General features: G+C 32.5%; 2 protein-coding genes and 1 long non-coding RNA gene across 13 annotated transcripts in view; 1 reads left to right on the plus strand and 2 right to left on the minus strand.

Annotated features, from left to right (window-relative positions):
* LOC132905988 (uncharacterized) overlaps nucleotides 1-465 on the minus strand; it is a 58,464-nt gene extending 57,999 nt beyond the window's left edge. The window contains exon 1 of the long non-coding RNA XR_009657907.1: nucleotides 98-465. This is a non-coding gene — a long non-coding RNA (uncharacterized LOC132905988). The remainder of the gene's footprint in view (nucleotides 1-97) is intronic.
* Nucleotides 466-1,870: 1,405 nt separating this feature from the next.
* Nucleotides 1,871-9,417, plus strand: LOC132905985 (apolipoprotein D). Of its 2 annotated transcripts, XM_060957797.1 has the most exons (5): nucleotides 1,871-2,345; nucleotides 5,612-5,840; nucleotides 7,548-7,719; nucleotides 8,255-8,442; nucleotides 8,525-9,417. In XM_060957797.1, the coding sequence occupies exons 1-4, from the start codon at nucleotides 2,187-2,189 to the stop codon at nucleotides 8,412-8,414; spliced, it is 720 nt and encodes a 239-aa protein (XP_060813780.1). In that variant the 5' UTR covers nucleotides 1,871-2,186; the 3' UTR covers nucleotides 8,415-8,442; nucleotides 8,525-9,417. The 2 variants fall into 2 exon arrangements, with proteins under 2 accessions (XP_060813780.1, XP_060813779.1); XM_060957796.1 differs by having other exon boundaries at nucleotides 1,872-2,345; nucleotides 8,255-9,417.
* A 64-nt stretch (nucleotides 9,418-9,481) lies between these two features.
* Nucleotides 9,482-26,771, minus strand: part of LOC132905979 (peripheral plasma membrane protein CASK) — a 263,638-nt gene continuing 246,348 nt past the window's right edge. For 5 of the 10 annotated variants that reach the window (XM_060957781.1, XM_060957780.1, XM_060957782.1 and 2 more), the window contains 8 exons: nucleotides 26,562-26,591; nucleotides 22,054-22,291; nucleotides 19,287-19,343; nucleotides 15,108-15,227; nucleotides 14,426-14,542; nucleotides 14,036-14,143; nucleotides 13,791-13,966; nucleotides 9,482-12,944 (listed from right to left, as the gene is read on the minus strand). In XM_060957781.1, the coding sequence (XP_060813764.1) occupies nucleotides 12,765-12,944; nucleotides 13,791-13,966; nucleotides 14,036-14,143; nucleotides 14,426-14,542; nucleotides 15,108-15,227; nucleotides 19,287-19,343; nucleotides 22,054-22,291; nucleotides 26,562-26,591 (1,026 nt within the window). In that variant the 3' untranslated portion in view covers nucleotides 9,482-12,764. The remainder of the gene's footprint in view (nucleotides 12,945-13,790; nucleotides 13,967-14,035; nucleotides 14,144-14,425; nucleotides 14,543-15,107; nucleotides 15,228-19,286; nucleotides 19,344-22,053; nucleotides 22,292-26,561; nucleotides 26,592-26,771) is intronic. The other 5 variants (XM_060957783.1, XM_060957784.1, XM_060957786.1 and 2 more) reach the window with 3 other exon arrangements.

Genomic DNA, 26,771 nt, shown 5'->3' on the forward strand with positions numbered 1-26,771 from the left:
CATTTTTGGAACAGAAACATAGATATAAAGGTTTTTTATATAAACAGCTATATAAAATGTATTTAAAAGGATATTTGTAATACTGTGTCATACATACCATGAATCATGAAGAAAATGACAAATTATTTATTTCTAACACGTTTTCGTACGACGAGATGGCATGTCGAAGTTATTCACAGAACTGTTACTGAATTGTTTATCGACAACGGTTCTTGAATAGTGATCGCGAAGAAGAACATGCGGTATACAACGTATCTAAAGGCGCATATTAATTAAGTGTACATCAATTTAATCGCAGTACATTCATCTCAATAAAAATTAACAGTATTATGAGTAACGATGCGTTTGATGGATTTAATGGATTCTTTAATTCCGCTTGATGTAATAAATTACAGTTAAGTTACATAATTTCATTAACGTAGTTATACGTTAAAATTACTTTATTATGTAGTTGTTAATATTAAGTCAATTTCATTAACATCTATTATGCTATTATATTATATTATGATTTTTTAAAATAAAAGTAAATAATGAAAAATAAATTTAAAATGAAAAATAAACTTCAATTATCCTAATGTATTAAAGAAAATCGACATTATGCAAATATAATATTAAATCTGACTAATTAAAATTCTGAACAATCGATACTTTTGTGTTATAAATATTTCATGTACATTATGACTAATATCATTTTCATTTACGGTATTGTCAATATCTTCCGCTGTTTTAAATATGAAATTTATTATTTAAAATTCAGGTCTGTTTAATGATTGGATACTGACGTGTTGTTATTCTACTCCTATTATACTGTATCTATACAGGAAACGAGATACGAAGCAAACTTAATTTTTCTATATTTAGCCAAATTGAAATTTATTAATTAAAGGGTTTCAGCATCAAAATAATTATGATTTATAACATCTAAAAGTAAAGTAGGGAAGCATGAACTTCGTTGAAATAGGATATCGATCACGCGAACACCGTTTATATGAATTTTCTCGTTGTAGATTAATGACCTAATCATAAAAGGAAAATGAGATATTACTTGTGCCATTACAATGTCTACTTTGGCGTATTATTAGTTTATTTATACGAACTATTGCAATCACGTACAAATTAAATTTCGTTCCTTATCCGACAGCCTTTCAAAGGCAATATTTCATATTGTTATTGATTATTATTATTCTATTACCCAATAAATTTTACTAAAATAATAGAGTTTTATTAAAAATTTCTTAAATCATGAACAGATGTGTTCATATAAGCGAAATTAATGTATAAGTTTCTTTTCTGCAACAAACCTAAATAATCAAACTTTTCCAACATTTTTTTCAAAATTAGCAGCTTTTGAATTCAAATACATAATTCTAGACTCAAGTTTTTCGGATCTAAGTATACATCGTTTTACGATGTGCACGATGATGTTGACTAGGCTGCAAAACATAAATTATAGACCATAAACTTTTGAAACAAATTTTTATAGCAATTTTTCGTATGAAACTGACTTATTGACATACACAGCGTATCCTATATTCATAATATGCTAGTACAATTTAGTATAGAGACGTGGAACATCCTATAGTATAGGGTTATACAAAACAGTGAAGACATGAATCGCTAGATTATCCTCAAATAAGAAACCTAAGAAACAAATGCCTAGTATTCTAGTACCATTCATATATGGTATTATTCATTCGATTGAATGACTAATTATAACATTCATCGATTGCTCGTTGAGGACATAGAGCTTCGTCGAACATTGTTCGCCGTTACCTTGAACACGAAACGGTATACGAGCTGTAAAAAGACGGCGAAGATACGAGTCGGATGTAAGAGAGTAAGCGGGACGAGGTGGTCTAACAGTCGATGCCCTTCTTTAGCCGTGACGACGATCACGCCTACGATCAGAAGTCCTGAGCTAAGCTGGCGCCAGTTACGAGGATCGTACGCGCGACGCGCAGAACAAGTTGCCGATTGAAAACGAAAGAGTAGCAAGAATGCAAAGGGAGGAACGTGATAGTGACCACCCCCTCTTCGTTTGTACAGATAGTGGTAGTCATGAGCGCGTCCACTCTTCATTCTGACCGACTCGGTGGCCTTTAGTCGACCAGGCAAACCTATCGAGCGAAGAAGTAAGAAGACTCTCCGCGTGTGCCAAGCGGATAGAAGCTTGAATGTGACCGAGAATGCAGCCCGGAACGAGACGCGAGAGATTCTATTCGCCGATAATAGTGCTACTGTTGTTCCTATGTTTGATCGACTGCACCGCCGCTACGTGGAAAAGGCGGGAGGATAAGACCAAGTGTCCCAAAGTAAAGGGCATACGAAATTTTGACATATCCGAGGTACGTTTCGTGCTACCTTTGATTATCGCTTTGTTGATGAAAATCCTTGGTGCTCCGTGAATACTGCATTCGTTATTTATGGAGTCGTTCGATGTAATGTACCTATTGTGATTTCTTCTATTCGGAATCTAAATTTCAGATACTTTGATTTATTTAATATCGTAGAAGATGTATGTTGGATTCATCTTAGATTTGTGCTGTATGAAAGATAAATCGATTAGTTTTGTTGATGTTGACCATTTGGTTTCCGAAAAATTAAACAATAATCGTGTACTCTACTGGATGGTAAAATTAAGAAATTTTCAGAGGATCTAATTAATTAATTTGATGCTCGAATGATTCATTTGATTGTAAATCGATCGCGAATCGAATTATATGAAAAATAAACAGGATAACTTCACTAAAGCTCGGTACAAAAGAATTACAATAATCTAAAGACACTTTTAAGTTACATAGATCCAAACACAATTTGCAATGAAAATACTTGTACAATATAAAATCTTTAAAAAAGAGATGTTGTTAACATCTTGTTGATACAATATCTTCTTTTAATGTGAAGCATTATCAAACATGGTAACTTGGCGATACGTTAATGCTGATAATCAGCCGCTGAATTTTCCCTAATTGCTACATAGAACAGAATCGTTAAACATCAAGTTACATATCTCTCGTTGATGTTCTGATTTCATAAATAGACGATCACGACGGATTGCCGATCAATATGTACTTTGAATATATAATAATAATTGCGGGGGAGCGCAATTGGACCGCGTTTGTTGAATACTCCCGATCGTATACGAACGTGATAACAGAAATTACAATTTCCTCATGATATTGCGGTACGATTGTAGTTAAAATATTGTAAGAGATGCGTTGTGTTTATAACTGACTCGAAATCTTGAAATTTTTGGACACAATACGATTTATATAGTAGACAAGGACTCGCGTAAAATATCGCGAATCTTCTTTCAAAGGAAGACTTCGAGCAACTTATTTTTGGAACTTTATGCGTGTTTAAGGGAAGGCTATTTCGGACATATGTACCTTGCGTGCATTTAAAACTACTTCATTTCATTGAACACCTTTGTGTGCTCTTGGATTAAACAGTTTGGCTTTAGAATTTTATTAATATTTGCATTTCTTATTATTACATTTTCACTTATGATTTATGTGATCTACGATCAGTTACTTTATCCATTTCAGTTGTTACTTCACAATACATCTATATCAATAAGAAATGATAAAATTAAGAGAAAATTCGATCATCGTTTTCTCTTGCTCTCCTTTTGCCTCCGAAAATAATATTGAATTTACTTCTCATTATATTGATATTTGTATTATTTAAATCATTCAATTTCATATTCGTAATGAATCTATCTTTAAGACATTAAGATTTTCGTTTGCAAAATTGAACGCTTATTCGATGACCACTAGCATTACACGAGATAATCGGCTTTATTTTTAAGAGATTAATCTTGGAATTCTCTATTTAAATAGGCAATGAACTGAATTGGTTGGCTCGGTTGATAACACAAAAAATATTGACGCGATATTTATTTTTAGACAATGACATTTTCAAACTCCAGATGTTCATTATTTCATTCCTGTTATCTGTTTGTAATTTGATGGCAAAACTAATTTTATGCATGAGCTGTATTGCCCTTGTGTAATTTATAATGATTTATTGTTATTTTATGTTGTTAGTTTTATTTCACAATTGGATTTAAATTGGATTTCTCTAATTCATATAAATTTTCGTATGTCTATTTACATACAAATTCAGATTGCGAGTTCTTAAAATCGACAAACAATAACGAAATATTTATAAAGTTATGGCTCTCAGTTCACGAAAGTATAGTACTTACTGTTCTTCGTGGGTCTTAGACGGAACTGATAACGGGAATAGCTACTATAATCTCTTCACTTCGGGAAGCAACGAGCTATACATGTTACGTGACATTTTCCTTCGTGACTATTTGACCACGAATAGCGTAAGTTTTAAATTTTGAGCTTCAAGCGTTCATTACCTCATCAATCTCAATCTTTGTATAATTCAAAATCCTGTTTAAGAAAAAAGTGTATTTTAAAATCAGCAAAATTGGAAAAATTTAAAATTTATATAAAAATTATATAACACAACCGTTACAAGATAATTACGAAAATATCTTACTATTAATTACATCTTTGAATTACATCAATCGAGGAAGAAAAGAATTAAGGAAAGAATTAAATAGAAAAGAAACACTGTGAATGCTCGATGCTAAAAAAAAAGGATCAACTACGAATGAAATACGAATTTTCTTTCTTTGTTCACGGTGTGTAAATATCGACGTGCAGTTGAAATAATGATAATCAAGACAGAGAGATGGATGGATGTTCTACAGGAGATGAATGCACGGGAGGCAGAAAGGGGGACAGTTTTGCATTGCATGCCGAACTAAATGACAGTCCACGGCAACGATTGCACGACCTGCCTCACGTAAACACCGACGAACCTCTCTGCACCGTTTACACGAGACTGGGATACCGAATTTTCCACTCTCGCATAAATCATCTGTAGAATAGACCATCTATCGTGATCGTCAAAAATATGTATATTATTTTTGACGACATGAAATGCTGCTTCGAAGAATTAAGTATATTCGATTCGAAATAGTGAATATTTTAGAACCAGGAAATCTTTTTCAACCAAAATGTTTTCATCAAAGTTACATTCACAGTGGAACTACCAAACTGATCAAAATAATTTATTATTTTTCGTAGAAATTTTTAAAACTTGTGTTCATGCAAATTCTATGTGCAATTTTTTGAAGAATATTTGAAGGTCTTAATAAAAAGTTGTAGAAGTGTTATTCATAGGAAAAATGATGCTCACACAAACATATTTTTCATAACTTTTTGAAAATACTAGTAACCTATAATTTTCTAAGCTTTAGAATTTAACATATCACTTGTACCACTTCTTCTCCAAAGCCTATATTCATGAAATAATAGAACAACATCTAACGATAAACACACGTCCCCTGTTATCAATAGAATTATGTAAATTCACGTCTAATATAATATTTTCGCTTATTAAACGTCCCATGCACTTATGTTTTGTTAGAGAACTTGGTTTCTGCTCTGTAGTCCGTTAGAGATGTTAGCATTTCGATTAACATCACAGCGCGAATAACAAAACGTGTATTAGACGCGAATAGCTCCACGGATTACCAGTGAAGACACGTTCTGTGTTGCATTAATAAAGAAATTAAATTTTTTTGCAGTTTCTTGGATCGTGGTACATAGTGCAGTATTATGCAAGCTCGGAGGAAGCACTCGCATATAGATGCATGCGAGCCGAATTGTCGATTTCGCCTGAAAGCACAGAGGTTACCATGAATTTCACTTACAGTTTCACCGATGATCCGATTAATGAGCAACTTGTTGGCAACATCACTTGGAAGATTCCTTCTCCAGAATTACCTGCTCATTGGGTACACGCTGAATATCCGTGTAAGTATCAACAACTTGCGTATATATTTAATGAAATCTTTTAACGAATCTAGTGAATTGCTCTGATTGTAGTGAATTTATAATACATTAGTATTCGAATGGACTTAAAGTAATGACTTTGATTGTTCCTAATTATTCTAATTATTTAGTACGAGGAATTTTAATTAAGCATTTAAATTATTCTTTGGTTTCTTATCAACAATCAGTGTCAGTCAGCTAAAATAGATAATCAATACAACGATTTTCTAATTTCAATTGGAAAAAATACTCCATTTATTTGAATTAAATTAACGAAATATATAGTAGAATAAAATTAAGTGTTACATTCCGTTGGAAATGGTGTTAAATATTTCAAATATTAAATGTTTCAAGGATTCGTTAGCGTTCTGACACAAAAAGCGATGCTGATAACCTCAAAGAAGCAGAGTTTTAATTATCATTTCGTAGATAGATTTAGTTTCCAGAGGAAAAACGGTAGTAGTATTATCTTTCTCCAAAAAAAAAAAAAAAAGATATATCTCAACCAGATAGATTATTTTTCTGAAAGATAAGAAATCAACTTCGTGCATTCATACATTATATGGAGAAACAGTTGAAAAGTAAGAATTGTATACAGACAAATTTTTATTAATATTCGTTTTCAATGAAAGATTACCATTAAATTATAAGTATTAAATTATAGCTATTTCTCTAATTTTAAATATTGTAAAGAGAACGATTCTACAAAAGTTCGTATTTTAAACAACGGAAGCACTAATTTTAGCACTGACGAAGTGCGTTTTGTGAGAAAGATATGCTTGACAACCGGAAGCTACAGATATCTTCATAAATTATTTTAATGCTATGTACCAATATAACTTCTGATTTTTACTTCGACCATACGCTATACTTATCTAGCTCACAATCGCTACTATTCACGAGAAGCGTAGTTCACCCACTTTTCCCCCTTTCTGTTCTCTACAGACATACAACTCTTCGTTTCCTATTCAATCGATTTAGTAGGTATCATGTTTGATTATCTTCTAAAAATATTTTGTATAACAGAAGTTCGCAGTACTTGAATGTTCTTTTTTGTATTAGGAATACGAATCTCAAGCAATATTTGTACCAAATACGAATTAGACTACTGATTTCACTAATGATAAATGAGGACTATGGAAGGTTTATATTACTCGCGAATAAAGCTTCAGAATGTTAATAAATGTCAAGAAATTTGACTTTAGTAATAATTGTTTTGTCCGATTTTACTTATTACGACGATATATGATAAGAGAAGCAAAAATCGATTTCATACATTTGTTCCATTTATCGATGTTCTATTCCTGATACATAGTATTGATACATTCGAGTAAATGATACAATAAATGTCATGTATCTGTTACGGTAAGTGCTTTCGAATTTGTTTCAAACATTCACTAAAAGATGAATGAAGAAGGGTTATAGATTTACCTATACAAAGGTAAAGGTAATTTTGAAGACTTTGAAAAACAAAATAGTCACCTAATGGTTCGTTTGAATCGTGTTATACCAAACAAAACTATTTTCAATTGGTTCACCAATAATAAAATAATCTAAGATGATACATTGTATGAGTCACCCTATAGATACACATATTGCCAAATAGCAATACCATATAATTTATGAATTAACTTAACGCTTGAACAACATCCAAAGTTCTGAATTCTCATTCCTATTCGTATTTTGTAGATGAGGGTGTGTACAACACATACGTACTTGATTCGGACTACAAATCGTGGGCATTACTAATGCATTGCGCGGAACAGAGCAAAAGTCCTCGATATTTATCGAGCTTCATCATGAGTCGAGAGCCAAGTCTTGGAGCTAACGTTATTTCTTATCTTCGCGAGAAATTGCCCAGGTGAATAACGACATGGTTTTATTTCTCTTGGACACGGATAACTAATGACTGAGCCTATGTGAGGATTTAATTAATACGGTGGATATCTAACACCGTACACTCATGAAATATTTATCCCACTAGAATCCAGGCTCTTCCAGGTGCACGACAGTTTGGAAGAGACTGGAAAGTTTATTCGATTGTTTTATTAAACGTATTTATTTATGAAGTAATTACATATGTGTATGTCTATGACATAGAATATTTTAGACTTAGCTTTTAGATTATTTAGCTTATGGTTTCTTGGAATACTTGTCACTGATACAAGTAGACTTGAATACACAACTGTGCATTGAAAAATCGAATAAAATCAATATCGTTAAATTTTGTTCTAAAAGAATCTTTTATTCTATTATCGGTTGTTTCATGTTAGATTTGAGATTGAATTAGATTTAAATCATAACTGTACAAAATAACATTCAATAAATTTTATTGAAGGAAAGTCTTTGAAGTACCATCAAATTAATTTTCTTATACGTTTTTTTTTTTTACAAAGGTATGATATCGATCTGGAGTACATGTTTGCTATGGACCAGAATCAGTGTAACAAGACAGAAACTTCCGGAATGGACTTGCTTCTCCCACCTTCGATAATACTTAAAAGAAATAACATGACACGGAAACATCCACTGAAAAGGAAGCATCGACGTATTTAAATTTAACATGGAATTGTTGTTTAAATAGGTAGGATATTATAATACGGTTAGTAGTATAAATATGGTACATTAGGAATATCATCTCAGTCCAAACGTTGTCTAAATTACAGCAATGAAAAGATGACTAAGAAAGAGGAACAGTTCCTTCTTTAAAGATGAAAGATAGATACGGCTAAAGTTCCTTTGGAACTGTGAATAATTATTTAAAAATTTAGTACAGTAAACTTTCTTTGCGGACGGTCATGATATTAAATAAATTAAAATATTAAAATATTAAATATGCGTATTTTTAAACGCGAAGCAGTTCATAATAAATAAATAATAAATATAGATAGGCTTGCGATTAAATTATGTGATCAGTCTAGGTACTTAAAACTCTAATGAACTTGTGCGTTGTTATTGAAGTATATATTGCATAAATTTTCGAGAAAAGTGATTAAAAACGTGAAATTATCGAATCAGTAATTTTATGCTCGGATATTAATCGTCGATTTAACATTTTGATAATTGCAAGTTATACTTTCATGCTGCCACTTCTATTGAAGTAATATATTATAAAATAATACACTTGTATTGAATATGTCCTTTTAATATATTGTGTGATTGCAGAGAACAATTGTATATAATATTATAAAATATGTACATTTGTAGTTAATAAGAGTATTTAATACAATGTTTGAAAGAAATAGTTTATATTTTCTACATTATAAACAAACAATAATTTTTACTTGAGGCTTAATAATATTTAAAAGATGATTCTATTTCAATAGGTTTTATATTTTATTTTTTTTATTACCTTTGTTAATATTTTATATAATAATAATTATATAATAAATTATGTCATACTAACATTTGCTAGGATTAAAATCGATCTCAAAATTGATTCGTCGTTATTAACTCTTCATTACTTAATAATAAAAGTATCTGATTAAGGATAGGATCGGAATTACTACAGTGATTATACAAATATTAAATATAACAAAAAAATTGAAGTATAATTATATTTCACGTATAATTCAACATATATATAAAATCAACAAGGAAGGCGATTAAGCAAAAGCTACGTAGATACTTTGGACTAGTTTTATTAATTCAATTAACAACGTGTTATAATACTCTTCGTCTCTTTCTCTTACTTATAATTACATAATTGTAATGAACTGTTATTGTTTTCTTTAGACCCGTCATACTTCAACATTTTAGCGTAACTCGTCCAAAGTCGCGGACACACACTTGCCGGAGCACGTAGGATCATTATGATCACCATCATTATCATCGTCATCATCATCATCATCACCATCATCATCACCATTAGAATCGTTATCGTAACAGTCGTCGTCATATCATCACCCAGCGCACCTAGTACTTAATTTTACTGGATATGGCAGCTACAACTTATAAGAAATATTACAAAATCACTGAAGATTCGTTCTTCTTGCGTTTCGACAGTTTCTCATTCACACCTAAACGATCATACCGACACGAGCTTCCTTTGAAGTTTCACGCGACATTTCCTTTTTATTTTTCATCTTTTTCCCGTTTTTTTCAACGATTTCAGACTTGTCTTCGTGTATTTGGTGGGCTTGCTGCTCGAAGAAATGATATTTCTCCACAAACAGTAGAACGAGTAGGATGCGTCGGTCTTCTTTTATCTTTCTTTTTTCTTTTTTATATAACTCCCATCATCGAAGTATCGCGTTTAATAAAGGATAATTACACGCTCGATGACTAATATCGTGTGTCGAATAGGAAGAATGTAGTAAAACCTAGTAGTATGTGTACGCATGTTGTACGTGTTTGCAATTGTTATGTATACGTGTACTTACGTATGTTTCTTTTATTTTTTAGTATGCATGTACATATGTGCTGTTGCGTGTATTATGTGTGCGTATGTTCCTCTCGAGATCTTTATAAATAGTTGAGCTGTAATTGAACAAATTCTGAACAAAGCCGCGTGAGGGTCGATCACAACGCAGATCGCGAATGCAAGAGATTCACACCATACCTGTACGTACACGCATTCACTCCTTCGCTCTACGGGCTGTATATGCAAATTTCCTATTAGTCTTCTAGTAATTTAGTATTAATTAGTTACACAATTAATTTATTTAATCGCTTTTAATTAATTAACTAGTCGTTAAATCTGTTTTTCGTGAATCCGCGTTACTTGTCCGTGTACGTATCTATGTTTTATGTCCATGTGTAATTCTGTATATAATATATATATTATATATTATATGTATTATAATATATACATTATATACATAAATATGTATATATATTGCGTGTACATGTTTGCATTATGTGTATGTAACGTCGCGTTATGTTCATATAAGCGTCTACGTGTATGCACGTGTCACTGTGTGTGTACGTGTTCTAGACTTTTGTATTTTTTATCATTATACAACGTATTTTTTTTTCATTTTTCTTTAATACGAGACGGTGTTTAGTATTATTTCATATAGTTTGGTAGACTATCTATTTACTTGAGTTTACGTGTTATAAATATCGTATAGTAAACCGCGTTCAGTTACTTCGTCATTCGATTATGCGCTTTGTACGAGGGTGCAATGCGAACCGAGTGATATTACATTTGAGATGTGTGTACATTGTACATGTGTATCGTATATCCAACGTAATCCCGTGGAAGTAGTTTTGCTGAGATCAACGCCGGTTCTAAGACGTTCGTTCGATGCGCGTCACTCGAACCAAAAGCAACACCGATTAATAGATAGCGTTAAATAGATCTTATAGATCGATATTCGGATAAATGTTATCTGACATCTTTGCTTGAGAAGAACGAGAAAAAGAAAATATATGATGACGATGAAGAAATGCACGCGATTCGACGTCCTAGATTCGGCGAAAAATCAAAACGCAGCACAGGAAAGTTTCAGGAACCGTACTGAAACGCTCGAGTCAGGAAAGAAGGAAACAAAACGATACGGTTAAAGAATAGCGCTCGCGCATATACACGTACGAAGGTTCATCGCGAGTCTCACGACAACGGATGAACTTTGTGTTAGATGTTAGAAGTACTAGACGAAATCGGCGAAGTTTCTCTACTGCTTAAAGTTACAGGTAAACGACTAACTGTCGATAGTCCGGTTTTCCTTCAAACTTGAACAGACAAAGATTGACTATTACGGTGGGATATCGGTGGCGGACTATCGGACAGCGCGGTCCTAGTGTTTTTTTTTTTTTTATTTCACTTTGTGTAAGTAGTTATAAGAGAGTACGATAAGAGGCAATTACAGGTTACGGATAGTCGATTGACAGATTTTTTTTCAAAGAACGGTACAAGCGTGTCCACTCGGTCAACATTCACGAACAGTTCGAACGACCGTTCCCCATTTTGATCCTCTTCGATAGAATGTAATCTTCGAAGAGCAAAACAGTCTCACTGCTCTTCGATTCTATTTGGTAATACTCGCATCATTTACCATTTTCTGCATCGCTATCGTACAGACCGTACCAGACTGACGAAAACTATATGTATAGCGATAAATTCGTGTAACGCGCGTTAAACGTGGCGCGAGGAATGTCTGGAGAGAAAATGCAAGAAACAAGATCACGGAACGAAGAGACAGGCGGAGAGGAAATGAATAGAGTGAGAGTGAGAGTGAGAGAGAGAGAGAGAGAGAGAGAGAGAGAAGCGAAAACGCGCGAGGAGAGAAAGAGAGAAAACTGCACGATTAAAATAATCGTGAGGAAATTAACATCGTTCGTTTATATGACGACTCGTTGAATTGATCCATTAACCGAGACGATATATATCGAAGGATACGTGAAAAATCGTATTGCTTATAGTTATCGAGGAAGTAATAATTACAGTCCTATGGAACTTATATAGCGAAAAATCGAAACGTATGTTCTCTCTGCTTTTTTGATTGTCGTGTTCTGCGCCTCGCGATAACGTCAACAGTTTCGTCTCTTCGCCTCTACCCGCGGATTACAACGATAACGACGATTCAATAATAATTATAGAATAATTCAATTAGTAATGAAAAAAGTCAATGAACACACGGCCAAAGTCACGCATTCCAGTCGATATCGTGCTGTGGATCGATCGAAGAATTGACGGTAAATTCGTTCGTTCGATTGGTCCGACGTATTTATACGCGGCTTGTCTTACTTTACGAATCGGCTATTTGCGATTTATCATCGTAATAATTCCCCACGAACACCGCGAATTCTTACAGGCGTACGACCTTGAGAATATTTGTCGTTGGCCGCAGTAAAACGATCGCAAACGGACCGGTCGTTCGGTGGATCGCGATTCGATGATCACTGTTTCACATTCGATGAGCCATTACAGTTAGTGATCTGACGAATTGGCGAGGTTCGCTGTCAGTAGACCCAGGACACAGGTACCCATTGCGGTGTCGTATGAACCCGCTCGATGGCTGCCTCTAATTGTGCGATCGTCTCATCGATCTCGTTGTTGACGATGGTCAGGTCAAAAAAGTGACCGTACGCTTGCTTCAGTGAATCCGATTCTTTCGCCAGTCTTTCCAGACTTCCGTCGCACTGAAACACGTATTAAAAGTTGCTTCAACATTTCGAAACGTGGAGAAGTACGTTGGGGATTTATTACAATAGAATGAGCCAAGGAAATTAACTTTCTTTATAGAAAAGATGATACAGGGTATTCGCATTGTTAGTTCTCGGTGTTCTTTTTGCAAACGATTTGTAAAGAAAATAGAAGAGGACAAAGTTTCCCTCTTTTTGTGACTTTTCACATTTGCTACGATTTACGAGTAATGATGAAACCACTAATGCTTTAAATTATCATCTATAATAAATGGAATTCATGAATACATTTTACTAGAATATTTTATTTTATTTTGGTAATACTAATATTCATGTAATAGTAATATTAACTTTATTGTGTAGCTTCCATTTTGCCGAAAAGTATACACATTATAAATCCAAGAATCATCTTACGTACATCAGGATTTAATATCATCCTTCGAAAACCATAAATTAAAAATTACTCTTCTTGAAACTATTGTTCACTGTCAACTATTTTTCACGTCCCTAACACAAATTATATTTTCAGTCTACATACTACAAATATCTTAATGAATTTTAAATATTTTACTTATTATTGTTCCCGTAAGTTAATACACTGGTGCCACTTTTTCCCATTACTTTTGTGCAATTCATATATTTTGAATTATTTACTTCTACTATATACATTTACTTAACTATCCACGCAATTCTCGATCCCAGTGAATTCAATTAAACGCAAGCGTTCAAGTTTCGTAATCTCGTCAACGGGCAATTAATTGCTCAATTAGTTGATAGTTAAGCTCGCGATGGTAGTTAGCTCAATTCCCCCAGGAAGATGTTAACGATCAATATTCTACTTACATCAGGCATATTTGGGAATACCGGAGCTGCGATGAAAACTACATAAGGCGCGAACTCCGCTGTACGCAACACTTTCAAGGCTTGAGGCTCGACGTCCAATATCGCCACTTTACCTTCTTCGTGTATTTTGCGGATCGTTTCGAGTTTCGTTCCATACATAGCGTTTTCGTGCGTACCTATGGAAAGATTTAAGTTAGAAAATTCTTTATGTAAAATGTAAGAGGGCTTGACAATGATTTATTTACCATATTCGAGGTATTCATTGGCAGCGATATCAGCCATCATTTCATCGTGCGATATGAAATAATAATTGCGACCGTTCTCTTCGTCGTTCCGTGGAGGCCTCGTTGTATCTAAAAAATCATGTAATTTTGATTTTAATTCACTATTTTTTTTAGTAAACGTGTTTTGATCTACGTTTACAAATTGACTTTTAACACTGAATTTTTTTAGTGGATTGAAATATGAAATTTTGTAGTTGGTAAACAGTAGTTTAACAATGGTATTATAAAGTAACAAACTACAAGTGTCCATTAGTTCCACATAAGAAATATTTCTATATCAATTTTATGCTATTATTTAATGCTGGATATTTTTAAGAACTGTAAGTTGAAACGAAAATTTGTTATACTTACGTGGAATAGGATAGGCATATTTGTCAGGATGCTTCGCGATAATGGTATTTTTTATCTGACGACGACCGACACCATGTGCTCCCAGTAACACTAACGTTTTCCGTTGGAATGCGGGATCTGAAAAAGAATTATCATAAATATTAATAAGAAATACTTAAAGAAATACTTAAATATTTAAATTGATTATTTAAAAACACGAGATACATTTTCATTCATTTCTCCCATAGAAAACTACGTTTTATTTTGATAAACTGTTTATCTTTTATCTTTTAAAATAAACACAAAAAGAGAAATTAATTTTAAAAGATTATAGTATTCAAATTATTTTCACGTGTGTCCTTTAAGTCGTTCTCCTCTCTACTGGTTATCGCTCTCGACTCAATTTTAGTACAAATGTTCATTCAATTTCCAAGCTCATAACTCCACTTGTAACTTGTAACCCAATTACTCGAATCACTCATTCTAACGCGCATACAGAAGTTCTTAATCAAATCATATTAATTTCCACTAGAAAATTTTTATTCTTGAATAGTTTCAAAGATCCTTTTATCACATACTGTTTTATTATTAAGATTTATTAATCCTAAGCGAATTTTAATCTTACAAAAATTTAATTACATTGAAAATCAATAAAGGTCTTAAGACTAAGATTAGAAGAATGAATTGTCACACAGGTACTTACAAGGAAGCTTAACGACCTCTTCGTAGGTGACCAGATCCAGCTGGTCAAAGACTGCGTTGTGTTTCGCGAGATACTTATCCTTGTACTGCTTCTTTTTCCGGCCGAATATTGAGCAATTCACTGGAAATGCAAAAAATTGATTAGTCGAGCAGTTGAAGTAAATATCATTCCACAGAACCACTTGAAATCGTATATCCTGTAAAAGAATTACTTCTGACTCCTGTATGTTAAATCAATAACCAATTCTTTATAGAGTTCGAGGATTTTGCGTTATTATTAAAGAGTGTAACTAATAGAAGAATATATTTGAACTTATTAAGTTTGTATCTCTTATTCATCAACAGCAATATGTGGATCAATTTGTAAATAAGACGATTTTCATTTCTGAGAACTGAGATAAAAATAAAATAAAAATTTATACTTGGAAAAAGAAAGGAATTATTGACTTCGTTAAATGGAAAGAGAACTGGGCTTTCAATAAATTGAATAAATTCGTTGGATAGTCAAAGAAATTGATTATTTCAACATACAAGATCGCTACGAGATTGATTCAATCCAAATAATTATCTAGCGCTGAAGTTTTTTTCTGTGCAGGCTATTTCATAACATGAAAGTACTTTTATATCATAAAGTCGTAGAAAGAGATTAACCAGAGATTGCTCTTTCTGCATTTTTAATTTATTAAATTCAAACCCAATGCTTCAAACAATTTAATTTAATTTCAATAATTGTTTCAGAATACGAGTTTATTATAGATTACGCGATATGCCAAGTATGTCTATGGGATGCTTAAATATTGACAAATTTGTTTTAAATAGATACACATTGACCATACGTTGTAAATAATAATTTGTTGGTAGGAAAATTAACGGGAATTATATGATGCAAATAATTAATCCGTTTAATATTTCTTGACTTTTTGACATCAATTCCTAGCTTTAGTATTCTAAATTACAATAATTCCCAACGTGTAAATCATTCCACAATTAACTCAATATTCAAACTAATAATTCTTCTTTTCGTTATTTTATTATTACTATGTATTATAGTTATATTTAACAAGTTAGTTAAAGCTTCCTTATATTTGAATATAAAATTCCGACGTTTCGTGGCAATTTACGTCTCATATTAAAAAACAACCTGCATACAACGAGAAGAACAGTCCCAGCGGGTAATACAATACATGATCAACGATAGAAAATTACTTCGTTTCAAGATGAAAATAAATAAATATAGAAGAATAACTCATTATCAACTGCTATGCCATTCATAAACGTATGTACGTTCCTTGAAATTCGTTCATAGTGTAACGTGTAGGCTGTAATCGAAACACTCAGCAAAGTCTATTATCGCTAATTAGCATTCTCCTTGAATGCCCGAATGAGCATTTTACGCGCAATAGAAGTGAAGAACTACTTCAGTAAATGTCAATCACTGTGTAAGCATATTCTCTCTAATGGTAAAGAGATTTCATTCAATCAGCCAGTTTTACATAGAAGCCATAACCATAAAGGAGGACGTGGGATTCCCACTGAGATGGATGTTCCAGCAGGTCACAAGATGAAAGTTTAAGGGCATATCCTCGGGTGGTTTCTCTGTGTATATGTGTGTATGTATGTGTGAGATCTTTGAGAATCGGCGTCACGATCAGAGCATGATTATGACGAGTTTGAACGATTTTAGAAATGATAGATCATTTTTAGGCAATTGAAATTGTAATAACTTAGTAATAGTATTTCGATACTATTAGTCACTTTCTCTTCGGGTTGGAATGTTGGAAAATATAATGAAGTGCGAATATAATAATACTTTCCTTTAGTACTTAATCCGAAATATAAATAAGTACGAATTATACGAATAATTTTGAAAAGTTAAAAGAGGGTTTTTTCAAAAAGGTGGATCACAAATTTAAAGATGTAAAATAAAAAAACAGTTCGTACAAATATATATCGATAAATGAATAATAGCAGCAAGAATAGATAATGTTAAAATAGATATTTATAATTTCTTCTATAAGATTCGATACATGATTTAAACAGATCTTGTCACAGATTGCCAAATTCATTCAAAAAGATTTTTGGATTATATTGATATTTGTATATACTGCACAATATATGCTACGCATTATAATACGCATTGAAACATTTGTTTATATGAATCTTTTCTCTCGCTTCAATGCATAGAACTTTTACATAAGTTCGTCCAATCTTTTCGAAACACTCTATGTATCATCTTGTCATGTTTTCTTTTCAATTGTGTCATTTTATTACAGTGATATGAAATTATTATAAGTAATTTACACTCTATAATCGTTCTCACGAGATAAATAAATTTAATAGATAGTATCGTTCAAAATGAAGATTGAATTATGTTCGTTCAAAATCTCAACATAATAATGCTGCGACGATGTGCTTGCGAGTGGTGTCGTGCGAAACAAGCGTAAGTGCGTGAAACGTTTAGCGAAAGCATGCATCGAAGCACGCCACGTGAAAGCATGTTTTGTATTACGTAGAGTAACTCGCTGTACAGAGTATAATACTAAAGTAAAATAACAAGATAGAAAAGGATCTACTAGTTTGTGAAAACTCCATGGAATAAAGTGTTCTTATTACCCTATATAATATAATTCAATCTAGTAACTTCAATTAATAATGTTATTTGCCTTCTGTTATTTATATTACAACACACAGAACATTTAAATAATATTTCCAATAAACACTTGTCTCTTTTTATAAAGAATTTTCATAGAAAATTTTATGTTCTATATGTTGTATCAATTACAAACTATTTCTTACAAAAATTATAAGTTGTAGCATATACATATGAATGATAAAAGATTATAAGATAGAAGAATTGTAAAGTGCCATATACTTAGATTATAATAGAATTTATCGTTTCAGAATTATTGCTTTAAAGTTTGATTTTATAATAATTGCTTTAAGTTAAGATCGAAACTTACATCAACACTGTCTATTAATAATAATTTTCTGATCTAATTTAATTTAGCATTTCAAAGTTATATAGATCCTAGATTATATAGTATTATTAACAATAACAAAAAGTCCCAAATTTTTAACTGCATATTAAGTACCAGATGTATCAGAGTTAAATCTGTACAAGATTTGAAAACATAAAAAAATAGACGTACAATGTTAATCAAATAGGAGGTGATGATGTAGGGGATGATGAAAGGAAATTTTTTGGAGGGAATAAATATATATCCATTTTCATTTAATTTTTTAATAATAAAACTAGAGTTTGTGAGCCTTTACTGACGAATCATAACTTGTTCTCATACATGGTGTTTCATAGGTTTTAAATAAGAAATTATATATTGTTTGATATGAAGGCTAAATTATTTTAATTTTTTATCTTATTAATGTAGCTAGCTAATTGTATTGGATGACAAAGTTTTAGTCATATAATAAAATAATAAATTACCTTCGTTGCGATTTTATTTTCCAGTACGCATTATTTTGTGTTTCATATAATTCGCTGATTTACTTAGTGTAAAACTGCAGCTGACAGAACAATACAACCTCCATGTAGCAGAAACAATATGTAATTTGTTGTTTGAAACTTCAATAAAACTCCAGGGAAGTGAACAATGTATTCGTATTAATAGGCAAGCAAAACAACATTTTTAAAGCTTTCTTGCTAAAAATACAGCGAGATTGGACATAAAATTTATTAAACAGAAAATATTCCTTCCATCATTCCCTATTATTCGTTATTTCACTGACCTGTGGTTTTGAAATGTAAATATTCGTACAAAACTATTCATGTCAGCCCAACTATTTATGTTGCCCCAGATGTTTAACGACTCGTGATGATGAGATGTATTGCATGATTCGATAGGTACGAAAGAAAATATACATATATATATTGAGAACATTTAAATGAAATTATCATAAGCACAAAGATCTCTGATTTTCGATCGGTCATTTTCATTGATGAGACTCAAAGCCATTCGCTCTTTCTTTTTTTAAAAAAAAGAAAAGATATAGCGCCAAGTTAATTTCCTGAAGGTTAGTTTCCTCAGAAAAATAGTGTTTCCTTTTATTCTCGTCAAATTAATGCGTGTGTTTGAAAGCACGGAACGAGTATATTTTGTATTTCATGCGGACTACACGGTTCTACGTGACTCTACGCGTTGTCTACCTGAAGGCAGAGTCATACCTGTCGAACCGTCGCAGCCTTCGGTGTGAGAAGAACATCCTCCTTCTCCTTCAGCATCTAGCCCCGCACAACACAAAATAACAGCTGTATCACTGAAGCTAATCATTTATTTTTCGACCTATCATTCTGCTCTGCTAATCACGATGCACGGTTCCGCAATTATTTTTTTCAAAGGTTTGTCCTTCTTTTATTTTTTGTATTCTAGTAATTTCTTCTATTCTTGTTTGCTCATTATTTTTGATAGTAAAGATATGTACACTTCTATTTACAGTAGATATAAAGGATACGAGGAGAAATAAGAAATGCTTATTTTTAGTATTTTCACATTTTGGATGGTATATGGTATATTATGTTGGTGGTAATTAGGGCTATAGAACTGTCGAGTCAGGAAGGATTACAAAGCAAAAATATTTACATCAGATAAAGTTAAAGACCTTATCTTATTTTTAACTTTCTTCTCTGATTAGAGGGATTGAATAATTCGAATCTCCTCTCTCTTCCTACTTTCACCATTTTTAATTAATCAAAGTCTGCATTATGTTAGGAGTAATAAAAATTCATGCATATACTCAATAATTGAAGAGGGAGTAATTAAAAATATTGGAGGCTGGTTAATGATATCAAGAGTGGATATTTTGTGCTTTGTTCCAATATTCTACAGTCTATAGTATTCAATTTAACGAAATTACAATAATGCAGAGCGATTATTTGTGTGTGTGTTTGCTTACATCTTTCCAAATACCTACCTAATGAAAATACATGAAATCGATACCGTGAACAGTAATAAACGATGTAGTTGATTTTATCGAACCACGTCTTTCTATCGATGTAAAGTACTAAAACTTGATTTTTTTAAATAAAATTATTTTGTAACGTTTTCCCTTCTCCATACCCTTCGCATTATCATTTCATACAATAATTTTCGTATGCAATATAATTTTTATCTTATATTGTTATGTTATTTTACGTTATAATCTTTTACAGTAAACCATCCTAAACATAGAGGAAGGCTAGAATATTTCTGTATCACGTCGAGGAACAAAACGTTCGGAAGAAGTACATTACACGTCAAAATGAATAAAACAATCCTCCATTGTACAAAGTTGGTTCTACAAAAAGTTTCGCGAATCGAACTGCGTGGGCTCGTTCGATTGAAAATTGCAATTTCATTATTTCTAACCACGCACGGCCAATCATTGAAACATTCAACTTTCGTAATCATTCGTTCCATCGTTGAAGAGATGAAGAGAGAAAGAAAGAAACAGAGAAAAAAATCACACGCAGAATGAACTTGGTAGATTTCTCGTGAACCAGTATCGCACGATAGACATGACTGACATCGAACGATACTACATGCTCCATTGAAAATCTGCGCACATCTAACAACACATACATGACATCATATTCACCAGCACATTTGTTTCATGGCAGCAGCGAGAGTAGTGGAGATTAATTGGAGAATCAAACGTGACAGGGTTTGATAATGGATACAGTAAGGCAATGGTAAAAACGCGGCGAAAATATTTCGTTTTCCGTTCTGAATATCAGACAGAATGCGATCTGCTGGAACCTATAATTACCCTGAACTCGTTCGATGCTAGACTACATGATGAGAGAGAGAAAAAAAAAGAACGTTCTTTTACTGCTGCAGTCATATCACAGAAGTTAATTACGGCTGCTTTCCGTGTTTTATCCTTCATGCGATCAAATCCTCTTGACAGTCAGGTTTGATCTCGTTACGAGATAGCCAGGGAAAATTGGTGAAAATATGTGTATTTCAGAAAATATTTAAATTTGATGTTAACAGGATGAAATTATTTATACTGTTGCTTTAAGTAACAGAATTAAGTGGAAATAAATTTTGTACGATTTGATAATATACAAGCAACATGATGAATACTTTAGACCTATTAGTAAATTCATGTTTATTAATTACGATATTAAACGTCGTTATAATGCACAACTATATTATGAATCCCCAATAACTACTTCTTTATATAGTATAATTAGAAAATTATAGAGGAACACATGAGAATACATATAAATTTTCCTGTTCGAGATCGTCCAAAAAATCATAGAAATAAAGGGTAAAGAATTCATTTTAATTCGTTTCAACAACTTGACACTCAAAAACAACTAAATTCTTGAGAACAAAATTGCACCATTCATAATGGACCATGATTAGAAATAGTATATGTTTTAAATAGATAAAAAGACCATATTTTGTGTATAAAAAAACTATAAATTTAAAGAAAAGATGTCTCTATATCAAACATGTACTTATAAGCTACAAATCAACAGAAAATTGTATGATAGCCGCTGCAGGTTAATTTCAAACATAAAAAGATTAACTCAAAAACTGCATTTCTGATGATAATTATTAAATATTCATTTTATTATAGCGTAACAAATGAAATGCCCAATTAAATCTTAAAGCTATGAATTTTCTCTTTCAAATTCTTGGAAAACTCATAACTTCAATAAAAATATGTATTGTACATATCTAATGGTTTAGACTAATTTTCAGGAAGTAAGCGACCACTTCGAAGAAATTGGTCAATTTCACTACTATACTGACATATGTATAAAATTTTAATTTTTCAACTTATACATACGTATAAACGAATCATTTTTTTAAGCATTCATTGAAATATGAATCATTGGACATTTGGTCTGTTACAAGTAAAAGTAATATTCTCTTAAAAAACAACTAGCTTGTGCGCTCATCTACGAATAAACTTGGACACACCAATTATTCAATTGTTACCTTGTTCTTGTTTGTTCTTTTCCATTGCCATATAAGCGATACGTCGTTCCTGAAGTTCAGGCGAAGGAATCAATCCCGCGGAACCGGCCGCGTTATCCTTCTGCGCCTGCCACCAATAATGATCGTCCTTGCTGATGATCTGCAGTATATCGCCGGTTTTAAACGCGATTCCAGCTTGTGCGCACGGTATCAGCTCATCTTCCAACGGATCATAGTCGAATTGTGCTCGAACGAATATCTGTCGGTGCAGAAAGATTCAACTATTAGCTTTATTCGTCGCATTATTCAACGAGATCATTTTCGATTGGTTGCTGTATCAGTGATCCTATATGAAATCGGTGAAATGACATCGAGAGTTCTTGACACTGCTCAAAAATGTTACTGTGACGCGAAAAGGGAGACAGAGAGGAAACAAAATAAAAGAAAAATTAAAAAAAAAGAGATGATAACAACAGTTTAACAGTGCAGAAAATTGGTATCGTGACATGGTAATTGTACAAATTGTGGGTGGTGGTGGGGTGACACTTGACAATTTTCGCATTCAGATCACCGACACCATCTAGGTTAATAGAGAATCACATCGAAGATAAATTAATCGTTGGCCTAAAACGCATCGGCGAAACGTTCGTTCTACGACGTTATCGATCGCTGTGTCGATGCTACTTACGTTAGCCCAGGTTACGCTATCGCAAATTAATCGAACCACTGCGAAAAATAAGCGGAGAATGCGACAAACGCTAAGCGATTTGGCGCTGGCGATAGTTCTTGCAGACAGCATGTACACTTCGTTTCAATGAAATAACTAGTTTGTTAGATTATTATTGTTGCTGAATACCATTCCATTTCTTTCTCCGATCTAGTTTGATAGCGTTTGATGCGTTTACAGCGAGTAAGCGCAACGCGACATAGGCATTTACAACGAGATTTTGTATTCAGCTTGAATTGCTACCAGCGATCGATGCGTAGCACGAATCATTCACACCTTTGAAGCATCGAAAAACACTTTACGAAAGAGGATTTTTCATTGTTTCCTTGTGAACATGACGGGAGCGAAGGGTTTTAATACTTGATTCAATATAGTAAAAAGTTCATCTTTAAATTACAGTGTAATGTTATAATGATAGTAAAATATTCGGATACTTCTGCAATTTTGGTAATGCAATCTGCGAGTTAAAGTAAAATAAGAGTGACATATTTTATCAAATCTATATGCATATTTGTAGTAGGTATAAAAATATTTTGGTAGGATTAATAATAAATTCTTTTTATATAAATAACATATTGTTTATATATTGCGAAAAAAGCGAATATAAAATTCTAGTGTGTATTTTTAATTAACGAAACTTTGCAATTTCACGAGAATTAAAATTTTATTAAATTTGTTCAATCAAAATGGTTTTCGCAGGCCGATTCCTGTATTTTTATGTATTCAATAAATACATAAAAATTAAATTCCAAATATGAATTAAAATTATATTGATCAGAAAACAAGTAAAAAAATTAATATTTGTTTAATTCATGTGTGCGAATTGTTGCAAACATTTTTATCCAATTCGAGCAACGACAGAGCACGTTTCAAAGCTTAACGACAATTTTTTAATCAAATTTTTCTTTTATCTTCGCTCGTAGATTATATTACAAAGTTATCATATCCAAATAATATCTCTCTATTAAATACATTTTACAATGATTATAAATAATTACACGAACGTGAACTTACAATAAATTCCACTTTCACATCTTTAATTCTTGCAGAAGCATAGATCTCTATTCGTAAAGCGTTTGTATAGTAATCACACGCGGCATTAGTTCATAATTATTAACAATCCATTAGGAACAGAAGAAAAATCTATTAAATCGCATTGAAAGTCTGTCAGGTTATGAAAGTCTATTAGTGATCAGAAATGATCGATTGATTAAAAAAGCTGTCATCCTATATTTACACGTACATTCGCAGATAGCTGGTCGGATCAAAAAGTTGAACGACACTAGAACGACAGTTATACGATTCTCGTTGTCATTATTAAATCGTATTAAAATCAGTGCAACGATCGTTCATCTAGCGATGCATATATATGAACAAAGTGACTCGCTTCTTTTCTTTCTGTACATTCATTCTCTTTTTTTTTTTTCTTTTTATCTTTGACAATAAGCTGAAGCACTAGATGCTGCACAGTAGTACGTACACAGCACACCGATACACACACGCACGCCACATACGCACACGTACACGCTTGAAAAATGCGCGATATGCAGAATATGCATTCGGGCTCTACGTTAAATGTGCGAATAAGACATACGGCATACGAAGGAATAGAATAATAATGCTGAGTGACAATAAAAATGGCATCTGACTTGCGGCGCGTATCATTCGCAATCGAAAAATATGCCGACGATGATTCGTAATGAATTCAAAGGGACGGTGGTATGTATAGTGGAGTAATGAAATTCGTGTGTTTATATGAGAAACCAGTCCTGCACGAATATCTCTGCTTCCAAAAAAATGGTTTTTCAGGTCATTTACCATAATTCTAGCGCGGCTCTGTACGAACTAATTGCGTGAATTTCGACCATTGACAATGTTTTGGCATTTTTGTTTTTCTCTTCTTTTATTTTGGCGGATGGAAAGCATTTGAGTGGCTGAAGCATCGAACTGGTCGAATTATCAATGGATCTATAGTCAATTAACGAGAAAGTCTTTTCAGCTGTTCGTTGAATGCATCTTTTTAAATGACGCTTATTTCATGGAAAATATGAGCTCTTTATATGGTTTAGGATACGAATTATGTGAGTCCCTTCAGTGTATACGTGGGTGGAAACTACTGATATACGATAATCATGCATACTCTATTAATTTGAAGATGTTTACAGAACAAATAATGTTTTTGGTTATAGATGTTCACATAGAAAATTTTTATAATTATCATTAATTAGAAATGCATTGATAAATTGATAAGTTGAAAAGAAACAGTTGATCAAGAATTCATGCCAAATGTCTGTAGAATTAAAACAGTTAAACACTCATTATACAATTCTTTTGGATCATATATGTAATTTTTATGAGTTTAAATATTAACGAAAATCTTCATACGTATTCTTTTATTAATTTTTAGAAAGTGATATATGTGGTGCATAACACAATGGTCACAACAACGAAAGCTGGCTAGCGCTAAATGAAGAATAACATGATGTTTTTAATAAAACACAGAACCTCGAGAAGCAATCAATTAAATCGATATCATTTAAATCAAATTTTACGTATTAAAAACTTAAACGAATTTATGACAGACGGGTAATTTATCGTTCAAACAACATGTATTTTGCATGAAATTACGTGAATAGTTCTGAAACTTTCAATCGAGAAACTTTACTCATTTCTCGTATTCGTTGAATAGTATTTTATAATTCTCGAGAGTTACGTTCGAAATTACAAAGATTTTCTTACAAGAGCGATAAGTATGAGAGATTTCATAGAAGAAAAATTTTGCAGGAAAGTTCATAAATTTTGTATATTTTTATATTCGCTATAAAATTAGAGATTGGAAAGAGATCGAGGATTAAGCGTAAAGTATATAAGATAGTTTAGATGAAAGTTGAAGAGTGAAAAAGGTCAGAAGAGATTGGTATATTCGTACAGGCCTAGTCTCTACAGCTAAATCTAATGTGATGGTTCAATGGTCGCGCAATCATCTACGCCTCTCAGTGACTACGAGGCTCGCCATAACAGTGTTTCGTTGCATTAGCAGTAAAAAGGAAGACTCTCGTGTTCAGGTGTACTAGACGAAAGAGAAAGATGGACATGGAAAGGTGAAAGGAAAAAGGGATAAGGGTTTCTTTCATGAATGTAATACGCGCTCGAAACGTTCTTTTTTTTCATTTAAATCACATCCAGAAACCTAGAAAGATATTGAACTATATAAAACGAAGAACTGAAAAATGCAGGGAACGAATGAAGTAAATGGAAGCCTACTTTCTTGCGATTGCATATGGTATGATGATCGAATGATCGTGCAGCTTGGGTCTGGGTAAATTTCAGACTTTCAAAGAAATTGTTAATCCACATATATGAATCCTAATATTTCGCTGCGAAAAACATTTTTAATATCTTTCAATCAAATATTTTCTTTGGAAATTCAATATTAAGTGCACCGATATTGCACGTATATATATTATACATAATTATTTATTTCAAAATGCACAATCAATAAACAGATATATGTGATTAGTTGTTAAATGGCACGCTAAGATTATAGCAAGAAAAGAAAACCAAACTCACGAAGGAAAATGATTAAACACACGATTAACTCACGAGCATTACCTCCACTTTCGGAGCGTTTAGCATTGACGTATCGTTCAGAACTTATTTACTCAGACTCACACCGCACACGGTACACAATATGCGTGTGTTCAAACGTAATATGTAATGTGGATATGTATATATGTATGATAAACGCATAGCCTTCTAACTACAGCAGTCCAATCACACCAGATCAAGTGGCGGTACTTACTAACACTGGCAGAGGCTTAATCCTGAACAACTAGAGCGTTGAAGAAACAGAAAAAAGGAAGATCGATTAATTAACATGTTCATCAAAACTTGATCTCAGGCTGAATGTTCGAATTCTAGTTTTTGTTCTCTTGTCATTTTTCTTTTATCTTTCTCTTTCTCTCTCTTTCCTTTCTGGTATAATTAAGAACAGACGCAAGAAAAAGAAAAA

Source organism: Bombus pascuorum, chromosome 4 (genome assembly GCF_905332965.1).
Source record: "Bombus pascuorum chromosome 4, iyBomPasc1.1, whole genome shotgun sequence".
Taxonomy (NCBI): Eukaryota; Metazoa; Arthropoda; class Insecta; order Hymenoptera; family Apidae; genus Bombus; species Bombus pascuorum.

Excerpts from the sequence above, each read along its gene's own strand:
- LOC132905985 (XM_060957797.1), top strand. The coding sequence starts at position 2,187 with ATGCAGCCCGGAACGAGACGCGAGAGATTCTATTCGCCGATAATAGTG. Across the intron at positions 5,841-7,547 it reads GGTACACGCTGAATATCCGT|ATGAGGGTGTGTACAACACA; the intron begins GTAAGTATCAAC and ends CGTATTTTGTAG. Across the intron at positions 7,720-8,254 it reads CTTCGCGAGAAATTGCCCAG|GTATGATATCGATCTGGAGT; the intron begins GTGAATAACGAC and ends TTTTTTACAAAG.